Source organism: Bactrocera neohumeralis, chromosome 2, assembly GCF_024586455.1.
Source record: "Bactrocera neohumeralis isolate Rockhampton chromosome 2, APGP_CSIRO_Bneo_wtdbg2-racon-allhic-juicebox.fasta_v2, whole genome shotgun sequence".
Lineage (NCBI taxonomy): Eukaryota > Metazoa > Arthropoda > Insecta > Diptera > Tephritidae > Bactrocera > Bactrocera neohumeralis.
In genome coordinates this window covers 16,810,295-16,834,077 of record NC_065919.1, presented here as the reverse complement: position 1 = coordinate 16,834,077, position 23,783 = coordinate 16,810,295, and the positions used below count along the sequence as shown (strand labels likewise).

General features: G+C 34.4%; 6 protein-coding genes across 9 annotated transcripts; 2 read left to right on the top strand and 4 right to left on the bottom strand.

Moving 5' to 3' along the window:
- Positions 1 to 1,590: 1,590 nt before the first annotated feature.
- LOC126751655 (uncharacterized) lies at positions 1,591 to 2,720 on the bottom strand. Its single transcript, XM_050462088.1, has 4 exons — positions 2,669 to 2,720; positions 2,422 to 2,614; positions 2,188 to 2,367; positions 1,591 to 2,106 (listed from the first exon to the last, which is right to left on the bottom strand). The coding sequence occupies exons 1-4, from the start codon at positions 2,683 to 2,685 to the stop codon at positions 1,696 to 1,698; spliced, it is 801 nt and encodes a 266-aa protein (XP_050318045.1). The 5' UTR covers positions 2,686 to 2,720; the 3' UTR covers positions 1,591 to 1,695.
- Positions 2,721 to 3,091: 371 nt separating this feature from the next.
- LOC126759364 (O-phosphoseryl-tRNA(Sec) selenium transferase) lies at positions 3,092 to 5,050 on the top strand. Its single transcript, XM_050474103.1, has 4 exons — positions 3,092 to 3,354; positions 3,426 to 3,555; positions 3,624 to 4,640; positions 4,707 to 5,050. The coding sequence occupies exons 1-4, from the start codon at positions 3,241 to 3,243 to the stop codon at positions 4,871 to 4,873; spliced, it is 1,428 nt and encodes a 475-aa protein (XP_050330060.1). The 5' UTR covers positions 3,092 to 3,240; the 3' UTR covers positions 4,874 to 5,050.
- LOC126759347 (uncharacterized) lies at positions 4,870 to 9,504 on the bottom strand. 2 transcript variants are annotated; one of them, XM_050474092.1, is made up of 7 exons: positions 9,326 to 9,504; positions 8,455 to 9,261; positions 7,275 to 8,393; positions 6,394 to 7,218; positions 5,300 to 5,425; positions 5,126 to 5,240; positions 4,870 to 5,070 (listed from the first exon to the last, which is right to left on the bottom strand). In XM_050474092.1, exons 1-6 carry the CDS (start codon positions 9,425 to 9,427, stop codon positions 5,166 to 5,168), a joined length of 3,054 nt encoding a protein of 1,017 aa, XP_050330049.1. In that variant the 5' UTR covers positions 9,428 to 9,504; the 3' UTR covers positions 4,870 to 5,070; positions 5,126 to 5,165. The 2 variants fall into 2 exon arrangements, with proteins under 2 accessions (XP_050330049.1, XP_050330042.1); XM_050474085.1 differs by having other exon boundaries at positions 4,870 to 5,240.
- A 705-nt stretch (positions 9,505 to 10,209) lies between these two features.
- LOC126756003 (regulator of gene activity) lies at positions 10,210 to 16,905 on the bottom strand. Of its 2 annotated transcripts, none has more exons than XM_050468788.1 (9): positions 16,396 to 16,905; positions 16,029 to 16,331; positions 14,545 to 14,680; positions 14,268 to 14,431; positions 13,963 to 14,197; positions 12,159 to 12,467; positions 11,025 to 11,229; positions 10,776 to 10,940; positions 10,210 to 10,526 (listed from the first exon to the last, which is right to left on the bottom strand). In XM_050468788.1, exons 3-9 carry the CDS (start codon positions 14,675 to 14,677, stop codon positions 10,328 to 10,330), a joined length of 1,410 nt encoding a protein of 469 aa, XP_050324745.1. In that variant the 5' UTR covers positions 14,678 to 14,680; positions 16,029 to 16,331; positions 16,396 to 16,905; the 3' UTR covers positions 10,210 to 10,327. The 2 variants fall into 2 exon arrangements, with proteins under 2 accessions (XP_050324745.1, XP_050324754.1); XM_050468797.1 differs by having other exon boundaries at positions 13,981 to 14,197.
- An 856-nt stretch (positions 16,906 to 17,761) lies between these two features.
- On the top strand, positions 17,762 to 21,799 carry LOC126751811 (V-type proton ATPase subunit E). 2 transcript variants are annotated; one of them, XR_007665928.1, is made up of 5 exons: positions 17,762 to 17,861; positions 18,716 to 18,928; positions 19,006 to 19,332; positions 19,426 to 19,629; positions 19,702 to 21,799. XR_007665928.1 is itself a non-coding variant. In XM_050462358.1 (4 exons), exons 1-4 carry the CDS (start codon positions 17,829 to 17,831, stop codon positions 19,531 to 19,533), a joined length of 681 nt encoding a protein of 226 aa, XP_050318315.1. In that variant the 5' UTR covers positions 17,762 to 17,828; the 3' UTR covers positions 19,534 to 21,799. The 2 variants fall into 2 exon arrangements, 1 of the variants encoding a protein (XP_050318315.1); XM_050462358.1 differs by having other exon boundaries at positions 19,426 to 21,799.
- An 892-nt stretch (positions 21,800 to 22,691) lies between these two features.
- Positions 22,692 to 23,765, bottom strand: LOC126751810 (copper homeostasis protein cutC homolog). The gene has a single exon (XM_050462357.1). It carries the CDS (start codon positions 23,595 to 23,597, stop codon positions 22,827 to 22,829), a length of 771 nt encoding a protein of 256 aa, XP_050318314.1. The 5' UTR covers positions 23,598 to 23,765; the 3' UTR covers positions 22,692 to 22,826.
- Between the last annotated feature and the right edge of the window lie 18 nt (positions 23,766 to 23,783).

Below are 23,783 nucleotides of genomic sequence, written 5' to 3'. Positions count from 1 at the left end.
CACGCAAACGAGCCTGATGATGAAGTAGCTTGATGCTATTTCTAGTGAGGACAGGCACTCCTTTATGAGCTTTGAATGCACAGTTAATGAGTTCAACCCCCTACTGTGGAAGTGAATGCTCACTGCCCTGAAAGAGGCTGCACTTCGTAACAGTACATCTACCGCCATCTTGATATCAGCTACTTCTGCCTGAAAAACACTGCAGTGTTCTGGTAGCCTAAAGCTAAGATTGACAGAGAGCTCCCTACAGAAAACTCCTCCTCTAACCTTCCCTCCTAGCTTCGATCCATGGGTGAAAAAGCGCCTCTTCTTAAGCGACTTCTCCCCATCCACATCTTAGAAATTCAAATCTACAGTAGACTGTACATTGTAGCCGATTCTAGCTTGACAACGATAAGTTTCTAAATTATCGACCTTTGGATAATTTAGAAACTTATTTTATAGCATTAGGAAGATCAAGATATGTTGCCGGAATAGTTATCAGCTGCTTCTTTGTTCTTTTAACTATTTTATGGCATTTCAAACTGTTTTCGCAGAAACATATTATTACAGCTATGTATATGTAGAAGTGAAATGAACGTTCTACAAAAAGTTTCTCTGAAATTTTTCAAAAAAAATCACTTCCGTCAAAGTTATTCAAGGTCAAATTTGAAATTTTTTGAAGTGAAATTTGACACAGATATCACTGACTGACCAAAAAAAAAAATATTTCGATTTTTTTTTTTTGAAAAATTTCAGAGAAATTTTTGTAGAACGTTGAATTTCCTACGAAAATAATTCGGTGCCGCAGCAATGTATCAATTCGCAAAGAAAAAATGAATTGCAAAAAGTACGAAAACCCCATGTTATTTAAATGGGAAATAAATCGTCGTTGCGGCACGGGTTATTATCAATATTAAGAGCTCATATGGGTTTCATAATTTTTTTTAGGGCATTTACTAAAAATTTTGAGGGCGCTGCAGACTCAAAAATAAATTTGGGAAATAACGGACACCCTAATATACATATATGTAAGTTACTTATACCATGTTCAGACCGACACTTAATCACACGATTTCGGCTGTTGAGTGGTTTATCCCACTAATCTTATAAATTTATCAAGATTTCGCCATACAAAAATGACAGTTCAAAATCACTTCATCGGAGTGATTTGAAACTGATCCACGCTAAATCTCTCTGTGCGACTCTGATTTTACGCCATCTACTTGGCAGCATTGGAAATCTATTACATTATCACAGCTGATTTAGACACTACAAAAAGGAAAAAATGTAAACAAACAAATTTTTATTAGAGCATTGAATCTAGTTTCTGCTGAAAATCGACTTCCCATTATATGGAATATATTTAAAAGAATACGGCTTTTATTACAAAATACTATATGACAATGTTTTCTTTTGATAAATATTGAGCGATGTAAATTCTTGAATGGAAAAAACAGCTGTTAATCTTTTCAACGGCAGTAAGAACACTGTTGGGTTATGAAATGCTTAAATGTAATCTAATCTTTTAAATTTTCGGTCTGAACATGATATTACTGTCTCTGTACATTTTACTTCCTCTAAGTATGAATAAAAAGACATCTACATACATATGTTTAAATAATTCATTATATTTTAGTATTATAATTACTTATTTCATTTTGCGCACAATACAATACATGTGTTTAAATAATTCAGTATATTTTATTTTTATTATTATTTATTTAATTTTTCGCACAATTTAACCATAACCTCTGACATCGAGGTTAGTGCCTGTGACATTTGGTTCAGCACCCCCGTCATCTGCTCGTTTTGCTCTACAATTTTCTTTTGTAGAGCAATGGCCTCCTCCTCTCGCTTTTCACGGTCCTCCATTTTTTTTAACACTGCTCCAAGCATCTTCGCTGCAGTCAATTTACCTTCAGAAGGGATGTAAGTAGGCGATGGCATAGGAGAAGGTAAGATGGGAGGAGATAAGGAAGAAGAGGACAAATCTGAAGGTGATGGTGAGGAAGAAAAATTGATTGAGAGAGCAGGAAAAGCTGGAGCAGGCGATGTGACTGTTGGGGAGGAAGCTGGTGCTTGAGCGGGGACTGGTTCTGTATTTAAATACAACGGCGGCAAAACCTGTAAGTATAAAACGGACCAATTATTGCCTCATGTAATAATAAAATATAAAGTCCGACAAATATTAAATTAAAATATTACCTGGTGACCCAAAGTCCCAACACCCGGCAATCCATCCACCGCTGCTGCCCCAAAGGTTGTAATGGCTTGTTCTTCGAACTCCGTTATTCCTTTTATCGGAGGGCCTCCACCAGTCGCTTGCGCATGCGCCTTAAGTTTGCGCGGTCGTGATCGCAACTGATGTTTCCAATGCATTAAGGACTATGGAAACATATTTTAGTAATGTGAAACATACACAAGCATTTAAGAACTTACCTCCCTCCACTTGGCTGCCGACCGAGTTGGACCTCTTAAGGCATTTAAGGTATCTGCTAACTCCGACCAAAGTATTTGCAGCCCTTGAGGGTTGGTCGTAGTTAGCTTCCCCCGTTGCAACTCAGGATGCTGTTTGCAAAACATTACATAATGTTGCAGCTGCTTCTGAGTTGTCCTTTCGGTTTTTGTACGCCTAGGAATATATGAAATTATTATAGTTACATTTAAAATTTGCAAAATTACTTACATATCTTGATTATCCATTTGTATTTTTGTTTGTTTATTTTTATTAAAACAGCTGTTTGACAGCAAAAAGCTTTTCACCTCACGTGGTGACTTTTTTAAGCTTTTTTCTTATGAGGTTTGAGCAAGAATAGCAAAGAATAAATATGCCTCACAAGCAATCTCTCAAATTTTTCCTCTCAACTCAGTTGAGAGGCTTTTACAGAATAGGGCTGTAACTCTTAGCTAATTATTTAGATCAACTTTAAGGGAAACAATTTAAAATTATTTTTATTTCAACTTGAAAAAATTGTTGCAATATGGGGACAACTTAGAGGATTATTCTCATTCGCGGAAGATACTTTTTCAATAATTTATTGGTTACTGGTGTCTGGTCACTCTAGAAGCGGTTCGCTCAGCTGTTCCAATGTAAACAAACCAATTACATTATCATTACACACTTCTAGTGACGATATACAACTAATTAGACATATAAAATAATTAGAGAAAACGAAGAAAATTTAAGATAGCTTCAAATGTGATTTTTAACACATTCCTATAACGTATGAACCTACCTGGTGGTAAAAAAAAATTCCAATGGATTTTAGAAAAATCAGCATAAGTGGCAAACTAGTACCTGAGAATTATCTAAAACTAGCGCAAGATGCACAGAAAAGTAGAGACACTGAAAAGAACGAGTTGCTAGAAAAGGTAAATAAACTAAACAATAAATTATATTAAAATGCAACGTTTAGTCATAGTAAAATATTTATAACCTACAGCGCAAACTGCCATTGCATGGTTGGACAGAAACACATATCGAGGAGCTGGTGCAGCAGCTATCACTGCTCGACAGCAATAACTTCCCCAAAAAATCGGGAGTTGGTGAACGCGAAGCGCGCATAGCATGTTGTAAGTAATAAATACGAGTATGCGTAATATGATCTAATATACATATGTATGTATATATACTGGTTTAGCGCTCGTTGCACGGCGCCATTATAATTTCGGGCATGGCATTGGACGTTCGGGTGATTTGTTGGAGGCGCAACCGAAAGCAGCTGGCTCCACGCTAATGGCTAATCTAACAAATGCACTACTGCTCGATCTAATCCATGAAATGGGTGTGCGCAGTTGTCGGAGTTGCTTTTTAGCGCCACTTGCTACCGGCATGTCTCTGCTCCTATGTCTACTGACGCTGCGACAACAAAAGCCAGCGTCTAAATACGTTTTATGGTCACGTATTGATCAGAAATCCTGCTTTAAAAGTATAATTACAGCAGGACTCAAACCAGTAATTGTAGAGCCACAACTAAATGATAACGGTAGTTTAACTACGAATTTGCAAGCATTTGATGAAAAAGTTAAGGCAATTGGGAAAGAGAATATACTTTGCTTTTGTACAACAACTAGCTGCTTTGCACCACGAAATTCTGATGATATCATTAATGTGGCAAAATTGGCGGCACAATATGCGCTACCACATCTCGTCAATAATGCTTACGGCTTACAAAGCACATACCTCACACATCAACTGGAACAAGCACAACGTCTGGGACGTGTAGATTTGTTTGTGCAGAGCACAGATAAAAATCTCTTAGTACCAGTTGGTGGCGCAATCATTGCGGGCTTCGATGAGCAGTTGGTACGTAATGTTGCCAAAGCATATCCCGGACGCGCTTCATCGGCTCAAACGCTCGACGTATTTATGACGCTTTTGTCACTGGGCCGCAATGGTTATTTGAATTTAGTTAAAGAACGCAAGGCAAATTTTGAATATTTACGCATGCGCATGCAAGAATTTGCCGTAAGTCGTGGAGAAATGTTGTTGGAAGCAAAAGGCAATCCAATATCGCTGGCTATGAGTTTGAAACAATTTCAAGACGCTGACATGGAACTAACGAAATTCGGATCGATGTTGTATACGCGCGGTATTTCGGGTGCACGCGTTGTGGCTATAGGAGATCGCCGGAAAATTGAAGGACACGAATTTATTGGTTAGTAATCGATTACATATAAAAATATTATTATTATATTAAATTTTACACCGTTTTTTTTCATAGGTTGGGGCACACATCACTCAGCAACGCCAACTGCATATGTAACAATGGCTGCCGGTTTGGGTATTACAAAAGCAGAAATCGATAATTGCTTTCAAAAATTGCAGGCTTCTTGGGAAACATTTTCGAGTCAGCAGTCAGAAAATAAAAACAAAAAAAATAGTAATTAGTTTAGCAACTGGTACTCACCACTTTATGACTTTATGTTGTATATTTAATTTGCTTTAATTTTGCCTTTAACGTCGAGTCGATCATATTTGTTTTTGCAAATTTAATTAATGTCGCTCATTATTTACATGCTCAGCTAATTACTTCATTTATAAAAGTGCAAAATAAACAAATTGCAGTCATTATTATTTTTCTAAATCTAAAACAAACAAATTGGTTGATTCATAAGCAATAAAAATAATTAATTAACATACGATATAGACTATTCGTATCTATTGTCATTTAAGATCGCATTCAATTCTTCTTTCTATTTTCTTTGTCGTAGCCTAATTCGTGGTGTTTCTCAATTGCGGTCGTAGCGTCCTTCATCTGAAAAGAAAATGATTTTAGTAGTCTGTCCCCACTGGCTTTTCAATATAAATGCTAACCTCACGATTCTTCTTTTCCAGTGCCTCTTTCATGCGTATTTCGATTTTGGTCAGCGATGCATTATATTCTGTTTTAAGACGTTCGTACTCACGTAACATGTGCGCTTCTTTGTCTTCCGCATAGCGCTGGAACAGACAACGGAATGGAAAATTTTGGAAATTTTTTTTATTTCAAATACATATACAGATATAATAACAAATAATTTGAAGGAATCCTGCCGAGTTGACAATCTTTGGTCGAAAAAATCTCAGGTCCGTTCCTGTTAGGTAGACCCTACTGTTGTGGGAACGATAGGGAAATCGAAAAGACGATTGAACCTAAGCGGTCAATAGGTTTACGGTGCTTCCCTGTCTCAATAAACTAAGTTCAAGGTTTGAGATTTCAAATAATTTTAAGTTTTAGTGCATCTTGATATATAGAAATAAATTGCGGTTTTCACTGCAGTTAAGGTCTATTGTGCCCTCTTCTCAGTCACACAGTCAATCATAGGCCCAGCACTCTGCTAAAATCCAGGATCCTACTAGGTGCTATTGAAGCGATGTGAAGCATATTCGATATATACTTTTAAGGACCTTTATCTTGCGTCTACAGACAGGTTTGCAGTCTAGAATCATGTGTTCGGAAGTTTCCGGCTCTATGTTGGAAAAACGGTAGCTTGTCCAAGAAGCTATAACCATATTAAACAGCTGCTTTTTGCCAATAAAACCGGCAGTATAGGGTTCTGGTCACGCCGTCGTGGAAGTAGCTGCAGAGCTGGCAAACTCGTTCTCCAGTTCATTCACGGTTACCCCTTTGTGGTCTGACACCAGGAAAGGGGCACTAAGTTGCAGACTCATAGGCTGTTCAGTTGCTTTATATACTCCTGCACCAATAGCGATTTATGCACTAATTAAAGCTAAAGCCGCTTAGTATGGCTACCCTTTCATTGCGATAGTTGCGTTGGAGATTTATTTCTACACCCCGATTTATAATATGGTATGGAAATTTTAGCATGCAGCCCTGTTCTATAGGTATGGAAAGTTTGGTACGCGGCCCGGTAAGGTCTGCACCAATGCAGGTGTCGATTTTCCAACACAAGTTCAGACATAGTTACCTTATAATTCGCGGCTGTATGCTTAGCTGAATTGTACTTCTTTTGCCAAGCCGCTAAAGCTTTTTCGTGTGCTCGTTCCAGCGACTGCACTTTATCCTTCCACTCCGATTCAATATCATCCACATGTTTGCGTTGATCCTCCCATTGTGCCATCACAGCCTTCATGGATTGACGCTCAGCTTCTATTTGCACTTGCCTTTCTTCCAACTCCTTGGACAATTGTGTCACGCGCTGATTTTTGGCCAACAATTCATCGCGACATTTATGCAATATCGCGGTTTGCTTTTCAATCATCCCATGCGCTTCAGCATCCTTCTGCTTCAGTATATCCTCCATATGTTCACGCTCTGCGAGAATGGCTTGTTTCAGCAGCTCCACCTCGGTGGTGCGTTGTTGCAGTTCATTGCTGACAATTTGGTATTCGCGCTGCAAACATATATTTTTCTCTTCGGCTTGATGAAGCTTAATTTGGAAGCGTTTTATTTCACCAGCAAAAAGTTTTGCCATTTCGTCACGTATACGTGATTCAATTTGTTTTATTTCTGCTTTGCTATTGGCACTTTCGTCGTTGGATTTTTGTTTCAGCGGTGACGTCGTTGCACTGTTGGGCTCGGATGCACTACTATGGCTCTTTATATACTCCTCGAAACGTGCGGCCTTATTTTTCAGTTCTCGTATGAGTTCCTCCTGCTGCTCGCTGAGCTTCAGTTTTTCGTTGAGTTCTGCTATGATATTCTTGGATTCTTGCAATTGTTGCGAAAGATCGTCGATTTCCTTTTTATTAATCGAGTTAACATTGCTTAGCTTAAGGTTTTGTATTTCGAACTATAAGTAATATGTTAAAAACATTCGATTTTTTTCTTTAATGTACACTTATTTACCTTCGTTATTTCAGACATATAATCTATGCATTTGCTACAGTTGTTTGAACTGTCTTCCTTGATTGCTTTGTGGTTTGCAGTCTTCTCTTTCTCCCAACGGTCCTTCAGCGACTTCATATCGCGCTCGTGGCATATTTTCTCAGTCTCAAGTATTTTCGTCAATTCGGATGACTTTACCTCGGCTAATTGTAGCGCTCGCTGCAGGTTGGCTGATTTCTCGCGTTGTTCTTGTAGCTCTTTAATGTTATCTGTGTTACGTAATTTTTCCAACTCATAACCCATCGCTTCCTTTGCGTTAGATATCTCAATGTAAAGATTCTTTAAACGATCACATTCGGCTTGCGCATCTTTTAGCAGGAATTTGTGTTTTTCCAACTCCAGTCGCATGTTATCCGCTGTTGTGCGACTGCGCAGATTTTGGTTCTCTTTCATTATTTGCTCATAGTTAATTTTCATGCCCTCATGCTCCTGCTTAAGTTCCTCCAAATCAACTTCGACGTTACGTAATTGCACATCCAACTTTTTGCGCTCCTGCTCATGACTTTTACACTCCGCTTCAAAGCGCGTGCATTGCTCTAGTAGCGCCTGCTTCTCGGCCTTCATTTGCTGCTGCAGTGCTTCAATATTAGTATTGTTGTTGCTGGTATTATTATGCCTGTTTGCCGCTTTGATGCATAGCTCTTCGTTCTCTTGTTCAAGCAGCTTAAGACGAGTCTCAAGTCTCAAATTTGTTTCCTTAAGTGTGGAAATATGTACTAATGCTTTGTTTTCTTCCTCACGCAGCGTGCGATTTTCTGCTATTTTTTCATCAAGATTTTGCTGTAGACGTCTTATCTCATCGCGCTTGCCTTTTATGTTAGAGAGTGCACGATAGAGTTCATCTTTAAGGTTACCCAATCGGTCTGTGGTTGTTAACGGCGTGCTACCCACCACTTTGCCATGTGTTTGACTTAGACGACCAGGTGTATCCTCTTGATTGTGTTGATGCAGCACACTATCCATCACATCCAGCTCGGCTGTGGTATGCTCCAAACGCTCAGTTAATGAATTTATAGTTTTCTCCATAGTTTTAATTTGCTCCTGAAGACTGGCTATAAATTTTTGCAAACGCATATTTTCCTAGCAAATAGAGGGCTTATATGTATAATTTATAATTATGTAGCTTTTTCCTTAGACATACCTGTTGATAGTCCTGCCGCGATCTAAATTCTTCACATGTTCTTTGTGCTTCAGCTAAGGCATGATTCAAGTCGTTAATTTTGCCAGATTTCTCAACTAACATATTCTCATGACTACTTTGCAGCGCCAGATAACGTGCATGTAAACTTTCCATTTCGCTCGTCTTTTTATCTAACTTACAAACTAATTGCTCCATTTGCTGTTGCATAACGTCCATTTCGGCTCTATGTCGTTCTTCCATTTGTTTCCTTTGCAATTCGGCATTGCGTTGACTATTTTTGCCCAAATCTCGCTCCACCATATCGTACTTTTGTTGCACATCACTCAAAAGCATTTGTGTGGTTTCCAATTTGCCCAGCACTATGTTATGTTCACTTTCAAGTGATTTCTTCTCACTACGCAATTTACTAATATTATTTTCTAAATTTGAACACTTTTCTTTGCATTCCACAAGCAATTCATGTGTACTTTTTTTACTCGCCAATGCGCGATCCAACTCGGCTTCAGCTATACACAAACGCTTTTGTAGCTCATCGCGTTTCTTTTGTTCCTCACTGGCTAACTTTTTAAAATGTTCCGACTCGCGTGTCCGCGATTCAAGTAACATTTTTAATTGATGCACCTCTGCATCAAATGCAGCTGGTGGTAGATGTAGTGCATGAATATTATTGTTTTGCACTTGTGGATGTCCTTGTTTTGGGTGCGTTGGAGGTTCATCATTCAGATGTGAATGAAAGTTTGTAGTTGAATCAACTGTAGTCTCATCTTCCTCCAAATCATCAAAAGCATTTTGCAATAAATTTCCCAACTACAAATAATGTGTTAAATATAGATAAATATAAGAACAATTCTTAATTTTATTTCATGCAAACCTCTTCTTCGCGGCGTCTTTGATCGGCTAACGCCTCCTCCTCTGCAGCACGATCAAGACTTGTGTTAACCTGTATGCTTTCTGCCCCTTGAAAGATACTCATTATGTACGAAATTAAACTATATGAATTTTTAAACAAATTAAATGTTTAACAGATATTTGCACTAATCGCGCCGGCGCTTTGTAATTAATGAAAATTTGTTTGACATTTGTAGGCAGTGGTTGTTTATAGCGCCATCTATATATGAATAGTAGATAGACATGGTAGAGTATATTATGGTGTGCATAACATAAATTCCTTATTTAATTTTATAAAAAAAAAATATATGTAAATATAATATAATAAACAAAAAATAATATTAATAAAAATAAACGGAAATATACAAATTTTGAAATTTTAGTCTCAAATATATTGCATTTTTTTTCTAAAATATTTTTTAAAACTTGCATATTAAAACGCCATGTAAAACAAAAGCTTTAAAAACGCACAATATAAGGTAAAATATTATCACCGGCAATAATTTCGATAATTGTTTTAAAGTTTCACCTATGCTACAACCGGAGAGAAAAGAAATATTTTCACGTGTTCCCACGAGTGTCTAAGTAACCGGAAAGGGCCCAGATCTTTATCCGGCCAAGGACTGTAAACTCGGTACCATTTGTAGAAATTACTTCAGGATTGTTTTCGGCCGCTACAACAATGAATGACTAGCAACAACTACGAAATACTTATATTCACTTACAACAGCGCCACTTGTTATTGCACTATTCATTAGATCTCATTATATTTTATAAAGTCTATTTTGCTTCTGTTTCTTATGATAACATATAGTTCTATGTATTAGCCTTGCAAAAGTAAGAAATAAGAAATATTAGTACACATGATTAACTCAAAGTTCTTAATATTTTCTTTTATTTTTCATCATGATTTTTACCTTATTTTCAAAAAAAGATTTTTTTTTTAGATTTTTTCATGTTTTTTGTTTTGTATATTTTATTAATATTATACAGACTGTCCATTCATGTTCACTAACGCAGATATATTGGGACATTTATCTAATTTTTCGGCATCGATTTGGAAATCTTTGGACATGCGTTTCCAACTTTGCGCATCGAAGTAGTAAAATTTTCCTTGATTATTACCAGGAATTCGAGTAATCCATATTTTCTCTTCTATGTGAAATCTCCAATCGCGGCCATAACTATGCATGAGAACATTTTATTAAATATGTGTAAACATTTTATTGGCAAATTTTAACAATGCTGGAATATAACTGAGTTTAGGTGAAGGAACATACATGATTTAATAATAATAATAATAATATATGTTTTAAATAAATCATGGGAACATTGTAGTGCTATATTTTAGGTAGAATAATTCGAATAATTTTTGAAAATTAACATAACTCAGTTATATTCAAGCAGATTTGTTTTTTTGGTACAATACTTACAGTTCCGCAGCGGCCATCATTTGCCAAATGTCGCCGATATTCGTGTAGAACAAGAAAAAGAGCAGATCTTCTTGCAGCTTATTCAGTAACGGTGCGGACAGTTTATCCTTTATCGCATAATTGATCAGATATTCGGTTGGCACGTTGCATTCAACGTCTTGTACTCTGTTCGCATATAATTGAAAAGTGAGACAAAAGACAAAAATTAATAAACAAGAAAAGTTTAAGTTTGTTAAATATCTGACAGACCTGCAGGGATGATCCGCAAACGGTCCAGCGAAGGTAGGATGTAAACTTTCCTGTGAATTCAAATTCAGACCGAGACCGGTAAGATCATTTCCTAACGCTAACGTCACTAAATTTGGATCCGACTCCGCCGCCCGTATGAATGTAAGCAGACCCACCATGCCAAATTGGTTATTCACCATACTCGCTGGGATGTTTGTGACCTTGCCTAAACATTGGAGAGATTTCAATATTAGTAACGAGTAAAAAAAATGCAAGCAATTTCCATTTTTGTTAACATTAAATGTACGTATAAGGGTACTGTAGAGATGGGAATAAACTTATGACAATATGTATTTATGAAAAAGCAATGTATTGCAACAAAAACAACGTTATGTGGACTAACTATAAACACTTGAGTTGAGGAACTCAATTGAATATTTAATGAGACGAAGCGATTATATGTATGTGTGGTGAAACTTTTCTTCAATTAACAAGTAACAAACTTGTTATTATAAATAATTGAAAAAACAAAGAAATAAATCGCGCACAGTATACCTAAACTAAGAAAAATAGTTATGTTTGTTGGAATTAAAAAAAAAAATCATTTTATTCAAAGTTAGTGGGTAAGTACAGAGATCGTATAAGTTGAAGAAGGTTCTATACTCAAAAATAGTCTCAGATGTCAGTAGGGATGTATTGTCTAGTATAAGTTTGTAGCACTATATATAGAACATTTATTGTAACCCCCGCAGGAAACCTTACTATTTAAGTTTATAAATATGTATATCCATTCAGTTACAAGACACAAGATTTGTTCTGCGCATAGGAAAACAACAAAGAGCGCTGGAATTATACATATATGTATAAGCTGGTTTTAGACACGAACTAATATTTTAAATATAGAAACATCATAATTACTTTATAGTCAAAGATAACTATGTAGACGGAATAAATGCAACAATCTTTAAATTCCCATCTCCATTGGTTCCAAATTATTATTTATTTTGATTTTCAACAAAATGCAAAAAAAAAAAAAATGCGTGCGTGAGTGCGTTGTTTTTGTTTTACAGAAAACGAAACAAAAAATTGTTAAAACCAAAATCATAATGAATGAGCGGGTAAGGTAAGAGCGAGACACGCTTATAAAAAATTTACCATCAGGTGAGGTTTGCACTCCGCTTTTCACAAGTTTATCATTGCTGGAATTATCGTGTTGATGGTCGATGCCTCTACCACTACTGCCGCCACCACTACTACCGCTAACGCCAACGCCACTCCCAACGGCACCTAACCCACTGCCGCCCACAATTGAGTTCATCGTCTTTTCCGTGCCGTCCAAATTGTTTTCCGTGATGCCCGAATTCGTTGTACCGTCGGAGATTTGAGTGCCCGGTAACGCAGGGAAATCTTCATTAGACATGGTGAATTCCGATTGTTCCGACGTTGGTTGTTTGACCATGCCGACTGTACGTATATAACCCATATATGTAGGTATATTATATATATATATATATATTTATGTATATAAATATATTTGTTTATTTTATTGAATTTATGGATATCAAGGGCGTAGTTTGAGCGTTCGTTTTAATGCACGGCAACGATGTGAGTCAGGACGAAAACGAAAACGAGAACAAGAAAATAGAAACGGATAACCCCATTATGAAGAAAGCGTGGCCAAATTAAATTTACTATTTAATATATGTATTTATATATATATATATGTATATAAGTAGTTTTAGATGTAGTATATAAGAAAATTGTCTAATGAATTACTTGGCTTTTTTCTGTTCATTTTACATGATAATTTTAATTATAAAAGTTCAAATGTTTTCCCAGTTACATATATACGTCCTGAAGTTGACTACACCACAACCACAATGTGTTTGTTGCGCTAACAGGATCTCCTCTACACATAGAGCATATATGTATGTTTATGAGTTTAATGTTTGATTGAAAAATTTCAAACACGCACCAGTATAAAATATATAAAGAAATATTGAGTAGTCCAAAGAAAAAGTAATTAATACGAGAGTATACAAATTTGTTTTAGATTATTGTGTTCATGATCATAGCTGCACATATAGCCATTGCAAAAGTTATATAAAAGCTCTCCTGAAATTTAAAACTCCAACTAATGTGTGGATAAATGAAATAGCCGCGATGCTACTTAAACAGTACTTAAGTGACGAAGTTCAATATTTTAATTAACATAGGAAAATGTAAAACTTAATGCCACTATCATTATGAACACAATTAAATTAAAAGACAAGATGGAGTAGCTATGTATGTACCAAAAAGTAAGTGAAGCAACAAAGATGTGCACATGCGCTGTTAAAATATTTTTTTTGAAAATGTTTTTTTTTTTCTTTCAAAAACAACTAATATTATCCCGGCACCTCCACCTTAATGGTTAATAAAAAAGAATGCTCAATGTATAAAATAATTTTAAATATGCGTATGTTTATAAATAATTACATACATACATATGTTATTGCTAACAGAAGGTAGATTTGATATATGAGATGTGTATCGCTTTAATGTTTAAATTTATTTCATTAAAAGGCTTGAATTATTGTATATTTCATGTTTAATTGACTTTTCGATAAAATTCGACTGCAATGCTAATTTGCACTTTACTATACGCAATTTTTATTTATTTTTTGAAGAACAATATGAAGTTAATATTTTTTTATAAGTTTTGTTTTCAATATTCTTAATAAGAATATTTTACTTTTCTGAAAAGTTAATTAGAAAACTCTTGAACCAACGACCGAACGCAAATTGTACCATTTGCATGTTCTAATATACCAAATTATTTTTCGTATGAATGTGCATATGTATGTATGCGCATTATTTACACAACTGCATAATATACATGGAGCAAACTTGTTTTACTTAAAATAATTAATTATAATAAAGAAAAATTTGTTTGTAAGGATATCGTTGAAGAACTCACAAGAGGTAAAGAAATTACCATAAGGTTTGCTTCCCGGTGGCTGGAGGGGATTCGTCTGAGGCAGTGATTGATCGTTTTGGCCACGCACATTCGTCAACGATGGAAATTCCGTTGGATCGAGCAGCGCGGGCGTTGCCGTATCTCCACTGCCACCAAAAACCGTGGGAAAACCACTTGCACCTCCTCCAGTACCGTAGCCACCGCGTCCGGATTGCATAAAACTGCCCATATTCGACTGAAGAAATGTAAATTTTTTTATTATTAAAAACATTATAGAAAAATATATATTTTATTTTTTTACTCACCATAGGGCCACCACCTAACGCCTGCATAGCTCGTCGTTCGAATGTTTGTTGACCAAAAATATTCGCGCGACCACCTCTCGATAACGCCGGACCGCCCACAGACAATTGTGCATTGCGATTCGGTGAGAGTTGAGGTTGTTGCGTTTGTCCGTAATTTGCACCGCCTAAAGAAATGTCATATACAATTTTTTCATCCAAATTTTATTAAAATGCCAACAAGGGAAATTTTCAGAATGCAAATATAAAATAAAACAAAACCAATTTTGTAAAACCTTACCCGTGGGGAACATGCCAGACGTAGGTGTTACATGACCGGACAGTGAACTACCACCAAATCCACCTGTAGTTCGCCCCGCCATTGAGGTGTTTGCTAAACTTCTCGGAGGTTGTTGAAAATTTAAATTCGCCATAATCTGTAATACAAAAAAAAAATGTTGAGTAATTTTATTTTTAATTATTAGGTACTTAACATATTCATATTTTTATATATACAATATGAGACCCAACTGCGATTCGTATAACTTCTACTACTACAGAAGAATTCAATATAGCACAAGTTGTGCGCATGCGTAGATATCCATTTGAACAGAAAAGTAAGTGCGCATGATGTAGAAAATGAGAAAACTAACGAAACGTGAGCCATCGTTTACGTTATATTGGTAAGGATAATCGTTCGGTTATAAAAGACTCAAGCAGCTATTCCGTTTTAGTCTTACATTCTGCCAACTTTTTAAAGGTATCATAAGGTACATACGCACACCTTTAGACCAAAAATATAATAGAATGCAATAATTGGCAGAAATGTGCTGAATAATATGATTTCATATAAAGAAGCAAGGAAATGCAAAAAACTGAAGTGAATCATTTACCATTAATTGAGTTTTATATGTACTTAAATTGATTTGTACATATAAATATATATCGTAAAATTTATATTTCATCAGTAATTTTTACAAAATTCACCTATGTACTATATGTTAGTATATATTTACGTACGTAATATATATGTAGTAAATATTGTATGACTTGGTTCTGATGGCATGCGAAGTCACTAACAATCTAGAGATAAAGAAGAATTGCTACGAATTGCAGCATATCACTGCATTTGATAAGTAATAAACAAAAAACGTAACACTTGCACATACACATGCATGTTAACCGTAACGCCAAATTGAGAATTTAGACAGTCAGTTGAATATACTCATTGCATAGTGGCCGCCTGCATTTTCAGCATTTAGCTTTTAGCTCCCGACTATAAATTGAGCCTATTAAGGAACTTCTCTGTTACCTAAGTGATTCCGTAATTGCATATGTGCAAAACTATTCGCTTTGTACTGACAGTAAGTAAACATAATTGTATAAGCACATATGAATATTATACCATAGATTGATGACAATAGCACAAAGTTTTTCTTTTTTTATGTTTAGATACCTTGACTCTGTGAAACTATATTTACTTGTTTCACACTTAATACTTTTTTCCGGAAGTCTTATAAGGTTTAATGGAAATTACCTAAGTAAAATTTGGACTCAAAAAGTTTTAAGTTGACATATTTTCAAAATATGTAACAAAAAGGCAACACTTTTTTTTAAATAACCGTTATTGTTTGTTCTTCTAATTCTCTGCATAATTTCAAGATCATTTAATGAAAACTTTCCGCTCTTCTTACTCTCCTGATTTATTGTTAACTTTTCACTTGCACTCTTTTTTTTATTAATTTTTTGGTAATATTAATATATTTGCTGGGTTTATGAACTCACCCAGGTATTTCCCTTTCTCCACTGTTCTTTGCTGTTTTTTTCCACACGATCGACACACTGTAATTGTTGCGTTCACCGCATCTAACATTCCAAGTGACCTGTTTACCACAGGAATTCGAGCGCACGCCAAAACGTCGCTACTTTTGCTACACTGTGTCCGATACTCTTAAATTATGGCAGTGTCTCAAATAGCGTTTCTAGTTCTTCTTCCGATTTTAAGTTGAAGCAAAACAGTTGAAAACAATAAACCAATACAAGCTAATGGTATTTCCTTCCGAGTGCTTTTGCTAAAGCAGTTCTTGCCTGCGTATGAAATATGAAAATGTTAAGACGTATGTTGGTAGCAATTGAAGATTTCACAGCTTACGGTAGCTTACGAAGATTGTTAAACAGCGACCAATCACAATTGGCTTTTTTTATTTTGTAAGGTTTTAAAAGCGAATTTAGACTCAATTGGATATATATACATGTACAGCTGGTATCGGTTTATTTGCCGATACAAAGGCGACGTTGGCTCATGGGATATTTGACGTTATGTTGACCAATATTATAATTTAGTGTTGGTATTTTTTTTTAAGAAACACTTCGCCTGCACTCTTACGGTGCCTTGGAAAGACGAAACGACAATTTTGCCTCTTTCCTATTGGCGGTTTTGAGTAGCCTGTTCACGACAGGTTTTTAGTCCTTTTTCTTATTCTTTACGATTTTCGCACGAGAAACATTAAATTTACATTTGTAAATCTCATGTAAAATGCACTTTCTACCCCCTTTGCACTTGCACTTTTACACTTTTTTGTTCACAAAAAATTGATTTCAATTTTTCACACAATTTTCTAACACTCTGCGAAACGACAATGGCGACACGAACACCACGAACGAGACAACGAACGAGTAGCTGAATTAACGCTGAATAAACACCAAGGCTGTAGAAACGCAGAGTCGTACCAGAATAATAAAAAATTATTTTTTATTTCCAAAAAACTATATCGAAATATAAATGTTTTTTATATTAATATGCTGTCAACTAATAAACATCAAATATGTTGTATTGGAAGACAGAAAATTTGTTTTTTTTTTTGGGTAAATAGTATATGCATGTTGAGTGTTTTTCAGTCCGATAAGTAAAGGCAAATAAGAATCCATTTAAATCTGATTGGACATATTACAGTGTGATCCACTCTTCTTTAACATTTAAAAACAAGATTTTAATAGCCAACGCATTTAATTCATTTAATATTTTTCATATGTTAGTTATCAATTTATTGTCGTTGTTAAATCGTATTTAACTTTCCTGAGAAGATTCACATTAATTGCGATTTGTGGAAAGATTGTATAATAAAAAGAAATTATATGAAACAATGATTAAAAGCAGTGAGAAATATTTGGGTTTTTCTTCTTAATTGAGGAATTCGGGAACTGATACAACCCTGCAATTAATTTGACATTTTAATATGCGGGATTTTATTTCGAAGTAGGAAATTTCCCCAATCATATGATCGAAAAAGATTGGAACCAGTCGACAAATTTTACACGACGGACCGACTTGGAGTAGCGCACACGCACACATTTCTACCTACTCTACTTTTCTGCAAGTAAAATTAATTTTCATAAATCTAGAATTCTTCAGTTCTGCTATTTTTACACATATACTTTTTTTGATAATTGTAAAATTTGGTTGCTAAACTCTGAAACTAAAGCTGAGTATACTTACTTGAATTTACAGGAATCGTGAGATTGTGAAAACTGAAATCCATCGGCGGAATCTGAAAATTATTCTGTGAAAGAAAAAAAATTGCAAAGATGGCACTCAGCGACGCAGATGTACAAAAACAGGTGAGTAAAATTGCATTTGTGGATTAGATTATCGTTTCGTGGTTTTTGAGTTATTATTCAATATTAATTTGGAATAATTGAATGAAATATTTAATGTGGCTGTAGTAAATTGAAAGATAGCAAATTTGGCAGCCATCATGTCATGGGATGTATGTCATGTGAATAAAGTGTATGATAAATTGTAAAGACAAGTTATGTGATCGTGCAACGTTTACTAATTGATTTTTTATAGGTTTCCAATAAGTTTGTGATAATTTATATAATTGTCCCAAATGCATTTTTTTTTAATTTTTAAAGTTTTTTACATCCAATTGGAAGATTGTGAGTTTAAATATCAATGGTGCTAGTCATGTGACCAGCCGAAAGTTGTGTTAAGTGTGAAAGAGACAACAGAAGTATAAACGCATGCTTAAATGCTTACGAAAGGCATTTATCTCATTTTAGTATGTTGTTAAATGCTAATAATTTGAAAAAATTTGTGGAGGAAAGTAATGCTCAGTCCAACAATGGTTATTAGAATAGCTAAGGATTTCTTATTGGATGGACAAGAGTGTAAATGTAATCCTTATAAATGTATTATCACATATTTGTAAATAAGGCTCTTATCAATAAATACCACCTGGCTAGTAGTTACTATTAATTTTTATTAATATTGCCGAAGCTAATCTTAAAAAATGGTGCTAGTAAATGTGAGGTATAGATGGAAAGCGCAAGCGAAACTAAAAATGTGTTTTACTTTGATCGACGAGAATCATGTGATTCGAACAAGTAGGTGTAAAGTGTAAAATAAACTTTTCTTTTTCAAAATCTCAATCGAATGTATTAATAATGGATTCACATTTATTTCAATACAGATCAAGCATATGATGGCTTTCATTGAGCAGGAAGCCAATGAAAAAGCTGAAGAAATTGATGCTAAAGCAGAGGAAGAATTTAACATTGAGAAGGGACGTCTTGTGCAACAACAACGCCTTAAGATTATGGAATACTATGAAAAGAAGGAGAAACAAGTTGAACTGCAAAAGAAGATTCAATCATCGAATATGCTGAATCAAGCTCGTTTGAAGGTATATTTTAAATTACATACCGCATGAATAAAATGATAAAAAAAAAGAATTTTAATAATATAAATGTTAACTTCTAGGTACTGAAAGTGCGTGAAGATCATGTGCGCAATGTGTTAGATGAAGCACGTCGTCGCCTTGGTGAAGTTACCAAGAATCCCAGTGAATACAAAGAGGTATTGCAGAAACTTATCTTGCAAGCGCTGTACCAGGCCATGGAGCCGAGTGTCACCCTACGCTGCCGTCAGGCCGATATTGGTCTAATAAATGAACTGCTGCCCGCCACTGTTGAAGAATATAAGCAACAAATTGGCAAAGATGTAAATGTACATATTGATACGGATAATCATCTTTCGGCAGACACCTGCGGTGGAATCGAGTTGATTGCGCTTAATGGACGTCTAAAGGTATTTATAGTTTTTTTAGTTATCAAAATTGTTAGTTGATTTAGTTTTATCTTGAAATAATAATATATTACTAATGCGTTTTTTTTATTTAAGGTGCCCAACACCCTGGAGTCCAGATTAGAATTGATTGCGCAACAACTTGTGCCAGAAATTCGTAACGCTTTGTTCGGTCGCAATGTCAATCGTAAATTCACCGATTAAATATTTTAAGTGTAAACACTATGCAACAAACAAAACCAACAGACATACATTTATAGTTAAACGATGAAAAGAAGAAATTAAACACTAAAAGAAAAGGTAGTTAATTGCGGGTTTATAATTTAATTTTACGAAGAAAAAAATATTAATTTACTGAAAATTAATTGTTAGCTAAAAGAGTCAAATTTTACAGCGAATGGAAGAAATATTGAAATGAGATGATAATGTAATGTGGAATGAAAACAGTGTTTGATATAAAAAAAGACTCCCTAGTGAGTCCTCTTGGAATCGAAAGAAGAGAAGACAAACCGAATGACCTCCTAACAATTATTGTGAATATAATTTAGAAATCAAACTGAAAGTGCTAGTACACTTCATAATAATAATCCATTCAAAGATTTGCTGCCGTTGCAAAGTATACAAATGATTTGTTTATGCATATATAATAACAAGTACACTACAACTTGTGCTGTTTAATTAAATCTACGTTAGCGAACTTCTATATGGATGTATGCATTGCTATTTAAAACACAATAACTAAAAACTAAAAAAAAAACGGCAAAAAATTAGTAAATGATCACTTGACAAAAAAGCATCATATACATATGTTATTTTGAGTTGTATAACTTAATACAAATAAAAATTCATAACTAAGCATTAAACTATCTAATAACAAAAACATATTCATAAATTGTATAAAATCAATACATACTCACACGTTATATACATTCCTGTACAAAAAAAATTATTATGCTCGCTTAGAAATTTGAATGTTTGTTTTGTTCGGATGCGGAAGTGGTAGCTGATACAGCAGTTTTACATACTTTTGTTTCTTTGAACTTGCAATGGAAATTTTAAACCGTTTTTTTTCTATAACACCGGTTTGCTACCTCTGTTTTGATTTTCTTTATATACTTTTATTGAGTTATGATGCACTTTAATCATTGTTTGTTGCCTAATGTTAACCAACTTATATAACAATAGAGTATCTTGTTTAGATATAACAATAACTTAATATTACAACTCTACGGGAACCACATTTATTCGCCAAAATAAGCGCAAATCGGCGGCAGGCGGCAGTAACGGATAAGCAATTGAAATTTTTTCGCTGACATTGTATTACGTTTACTGCACGTGCGGGCAGATATGGCCAGTGTAATATATTTTCGTAATTTGCAGTTATAAATATGTAGTATGCAAAATGTGAATTGCACTAAATTCGTGCTCTTAACATGTTGTTAAATGGTGGGCAAAAAAAATTCAGCATTGCCGCATTACAAACACTGAAATAAATGCTTTTCATGTGAACCATTGGCAGAACAGAAAAGTGGTTAATTTCACTGTGCGAAATGCAGCGCCCACCAGCAAGATGTGTTTTGAAAACGAATTTTTACGCATTGTTAGTAAAAAGCGTGGAAATTAAGTAGTTGTTTGTTTGTTGGTTGAACAAAAAACTAGTATTGGGGACTTTACAGTTAAAAATATATTCTACTACAGTTTTCGTGTGTATAGAAGGATGTTCCAGTAGTGTTGTTTTCAAAGTATTTGCAAGTACTTAAAAGTTTCGTTGTGTTGCTTTTTTGGTGGTAACTCACTAATTCATTCATTATAATCAGTGTGTGTATATGTTTGCCACAATTTTTAGTAATCTAAATGTTATATTTAAAAAATGTTTAAAAATGTTGGAAATATTGCTGCTGCAAATTAATAAATAAATTTGTAATATTAATAGAATATATTTTAACCTGCTGCTACCTTAACTACTGCATTGCATAAAGATTTATATGGAAAAAGTTACAAAATCTTTTTTTGCACTCTGCGCTGCCTGCCATGTTGCTGCTGTTAAATGTGGTACATACAATCTTTGTAAGTTACAAATGTTTTATCATTGTTGTTTTTTTAATGTTATTGATTTGTTCTTGCTCTTCTTTCGACTTTCTGTTAACTTTTAATAGTATTTTCTTTATAAATGTAAAATAAAAGGTTGCTTTTTGGCCATATGTGTAAACACAAAATATTTAACACAAAAAATAAAAACATTTTGTCTTTTTGTTTTAATTACAAATTGTTAGCCTATAGTTAATAAATACAATATTAAGAACTAACTTACATACGCCCAAGTAAAACTTATGTGCATCAAAAAACGATAATGGGACAATGTGTTAGATTTGTAGTTATCGTCATTGTTCTAAAATAGTATACATACATATACCTGCATATATACATATAAAATGATATTTAATAATAAATAAAGTTTAATAAAACAGTATTGGATTGCAACAAAGGAAAATGGAAAAAAGTAAAATTGTACTTGGTTTTTGTTGGGGAGGTACACTAGCGTTCGTAAAATTGGCAATTTGCATAAAATGTAAGCGTTGGACGCTGCAGTTTCTTCATTTTTAAAAGGTTCTTTAATAAAACCACCACAATAATTGGGTTTTACTAACGTTTTCTCCTTGACTGGCTACTTATCGCCTTGAATTTGAAAGTCTTTGCTATATATTATTGTATATCTACATAGATGTGTTGATCCATTCTAATACGTATTTCCTAGACAATATGTGTTTATTAACACCGCTAAAGTTAAAGAAATCAATGTTATGTGTAGTTGTAAAAATTTAAACTTTACATCATTTTGAAATAAAAATATTATTTAATTATTAATAACAATCTAATTATAATTTCCATTTTTTTTTTTAATTTAAAGTCTTACATACTCAAGATTTCGATGCTGAAACAACTTAATAACTTTAGTTTATTAAATTTATAAAAAACGGTGTAATACATGTATATTTAATATAATTGTTGGTAAAAAGTTAACGTTGCGTAATAAAGTAATCTACAAATTATAAAGAAGTATGTAAGTAATTTATCGCTGTGTTCTCGGTTACAATATAACTAATATAATAATCAAACCGTTTGTTGATTTACTCTGGATATTACAATAAATATTACATATGTATGTAGATACATATTAATGTACATTTATTTAATTTATTTAAGTAAAATTAATAAAATAGGGTCATTTAAATTTTAAAGGACTATTTCATAAATACACACATATACATACATATGTATGTATATACGAGAATATACATATAAATAAATAATATACATAAATATTATAAAAAAAAAAAGAATTTTATTAAAACTCAAATCGATTTCATCAAAGTGAACGGTTTATTATAGATTATGAACGGTTTTGCTTCTAAAAATATGAGGTAAAAAGTAACCACGCATTGTTCAAAAATGTCTTGTATTCGGTAAGGAAAAGCGACGCTTAATTTTTTTATTCTTTATTTTGCTGCCATTGCGATGGTAACCATTCTACGTACCACATTAACGTCTGTTGTCGCGTAGGGAGACACGTCTTGCTTACCCATTGTTACATCGCAATCCATGCTCGCCACGCCGCCATTATTGGTTATAGCGCCAGCTGCTGCTTGTGCAGAAGCATGAAATTCTACGCATTTTGTAATTGTTAACAATTCATCCAAATTGCTTACACTAATACCAGCACCAGGCATTATAATTATATCACGATGCTTAGCAATGAGTTGTGCTAGATTATCACTACCCTCGATAGCGGTGACGCGAAAACCGCTACTGAGCAAACGTTTAAAACCTAATTCTTTTATTATGTTGACATTTTCATGCATTAATTGTGGATTAGTGAGATCGAATGCACGATGGAATGTAAGTGGCATGCCTCCAGCGCGCTCCAAAACACGTTGACATTTTTTCACATCGATGGAACGCTGTTCGGTAAGTGCGCCAAAGACAAATCCATCAGCGCCATGGGAACGTAGTATATCCAAATCAAGCAATATCGCTTCTATTTCTGCATTTGAGTAATTGAAATCATTTCCTCGTCTTGGTCGTAGCATGCAATAAATTGGTATGGTTATAAGTTCCTTAAGTGTTTTCAGTGTTCCTGGTGAAGGCGTTAAGCCTCCTTCAGTTAGCGCGGAACATAGTTCAATGCGTGAAGCACCGCCCTCGGCCGCGGCTAGTGCCGAAGCAATTGAATCGACACACACCTCTAACTTTATATCGATTGAGGACATTGCAGCCGATTTTTTATATTTATACGAATATATATTTAAATACTTTAATTTGAATTAACTGAAAACAGATATGTGTTTTATTTCCTACAGTTCCAAAACGATACAAATTTATAACGAAAATACAAACATCATCTGAAAACAAATAACAGTGATCAAAACAAATTTATGAATGAAAAAGTACAACGT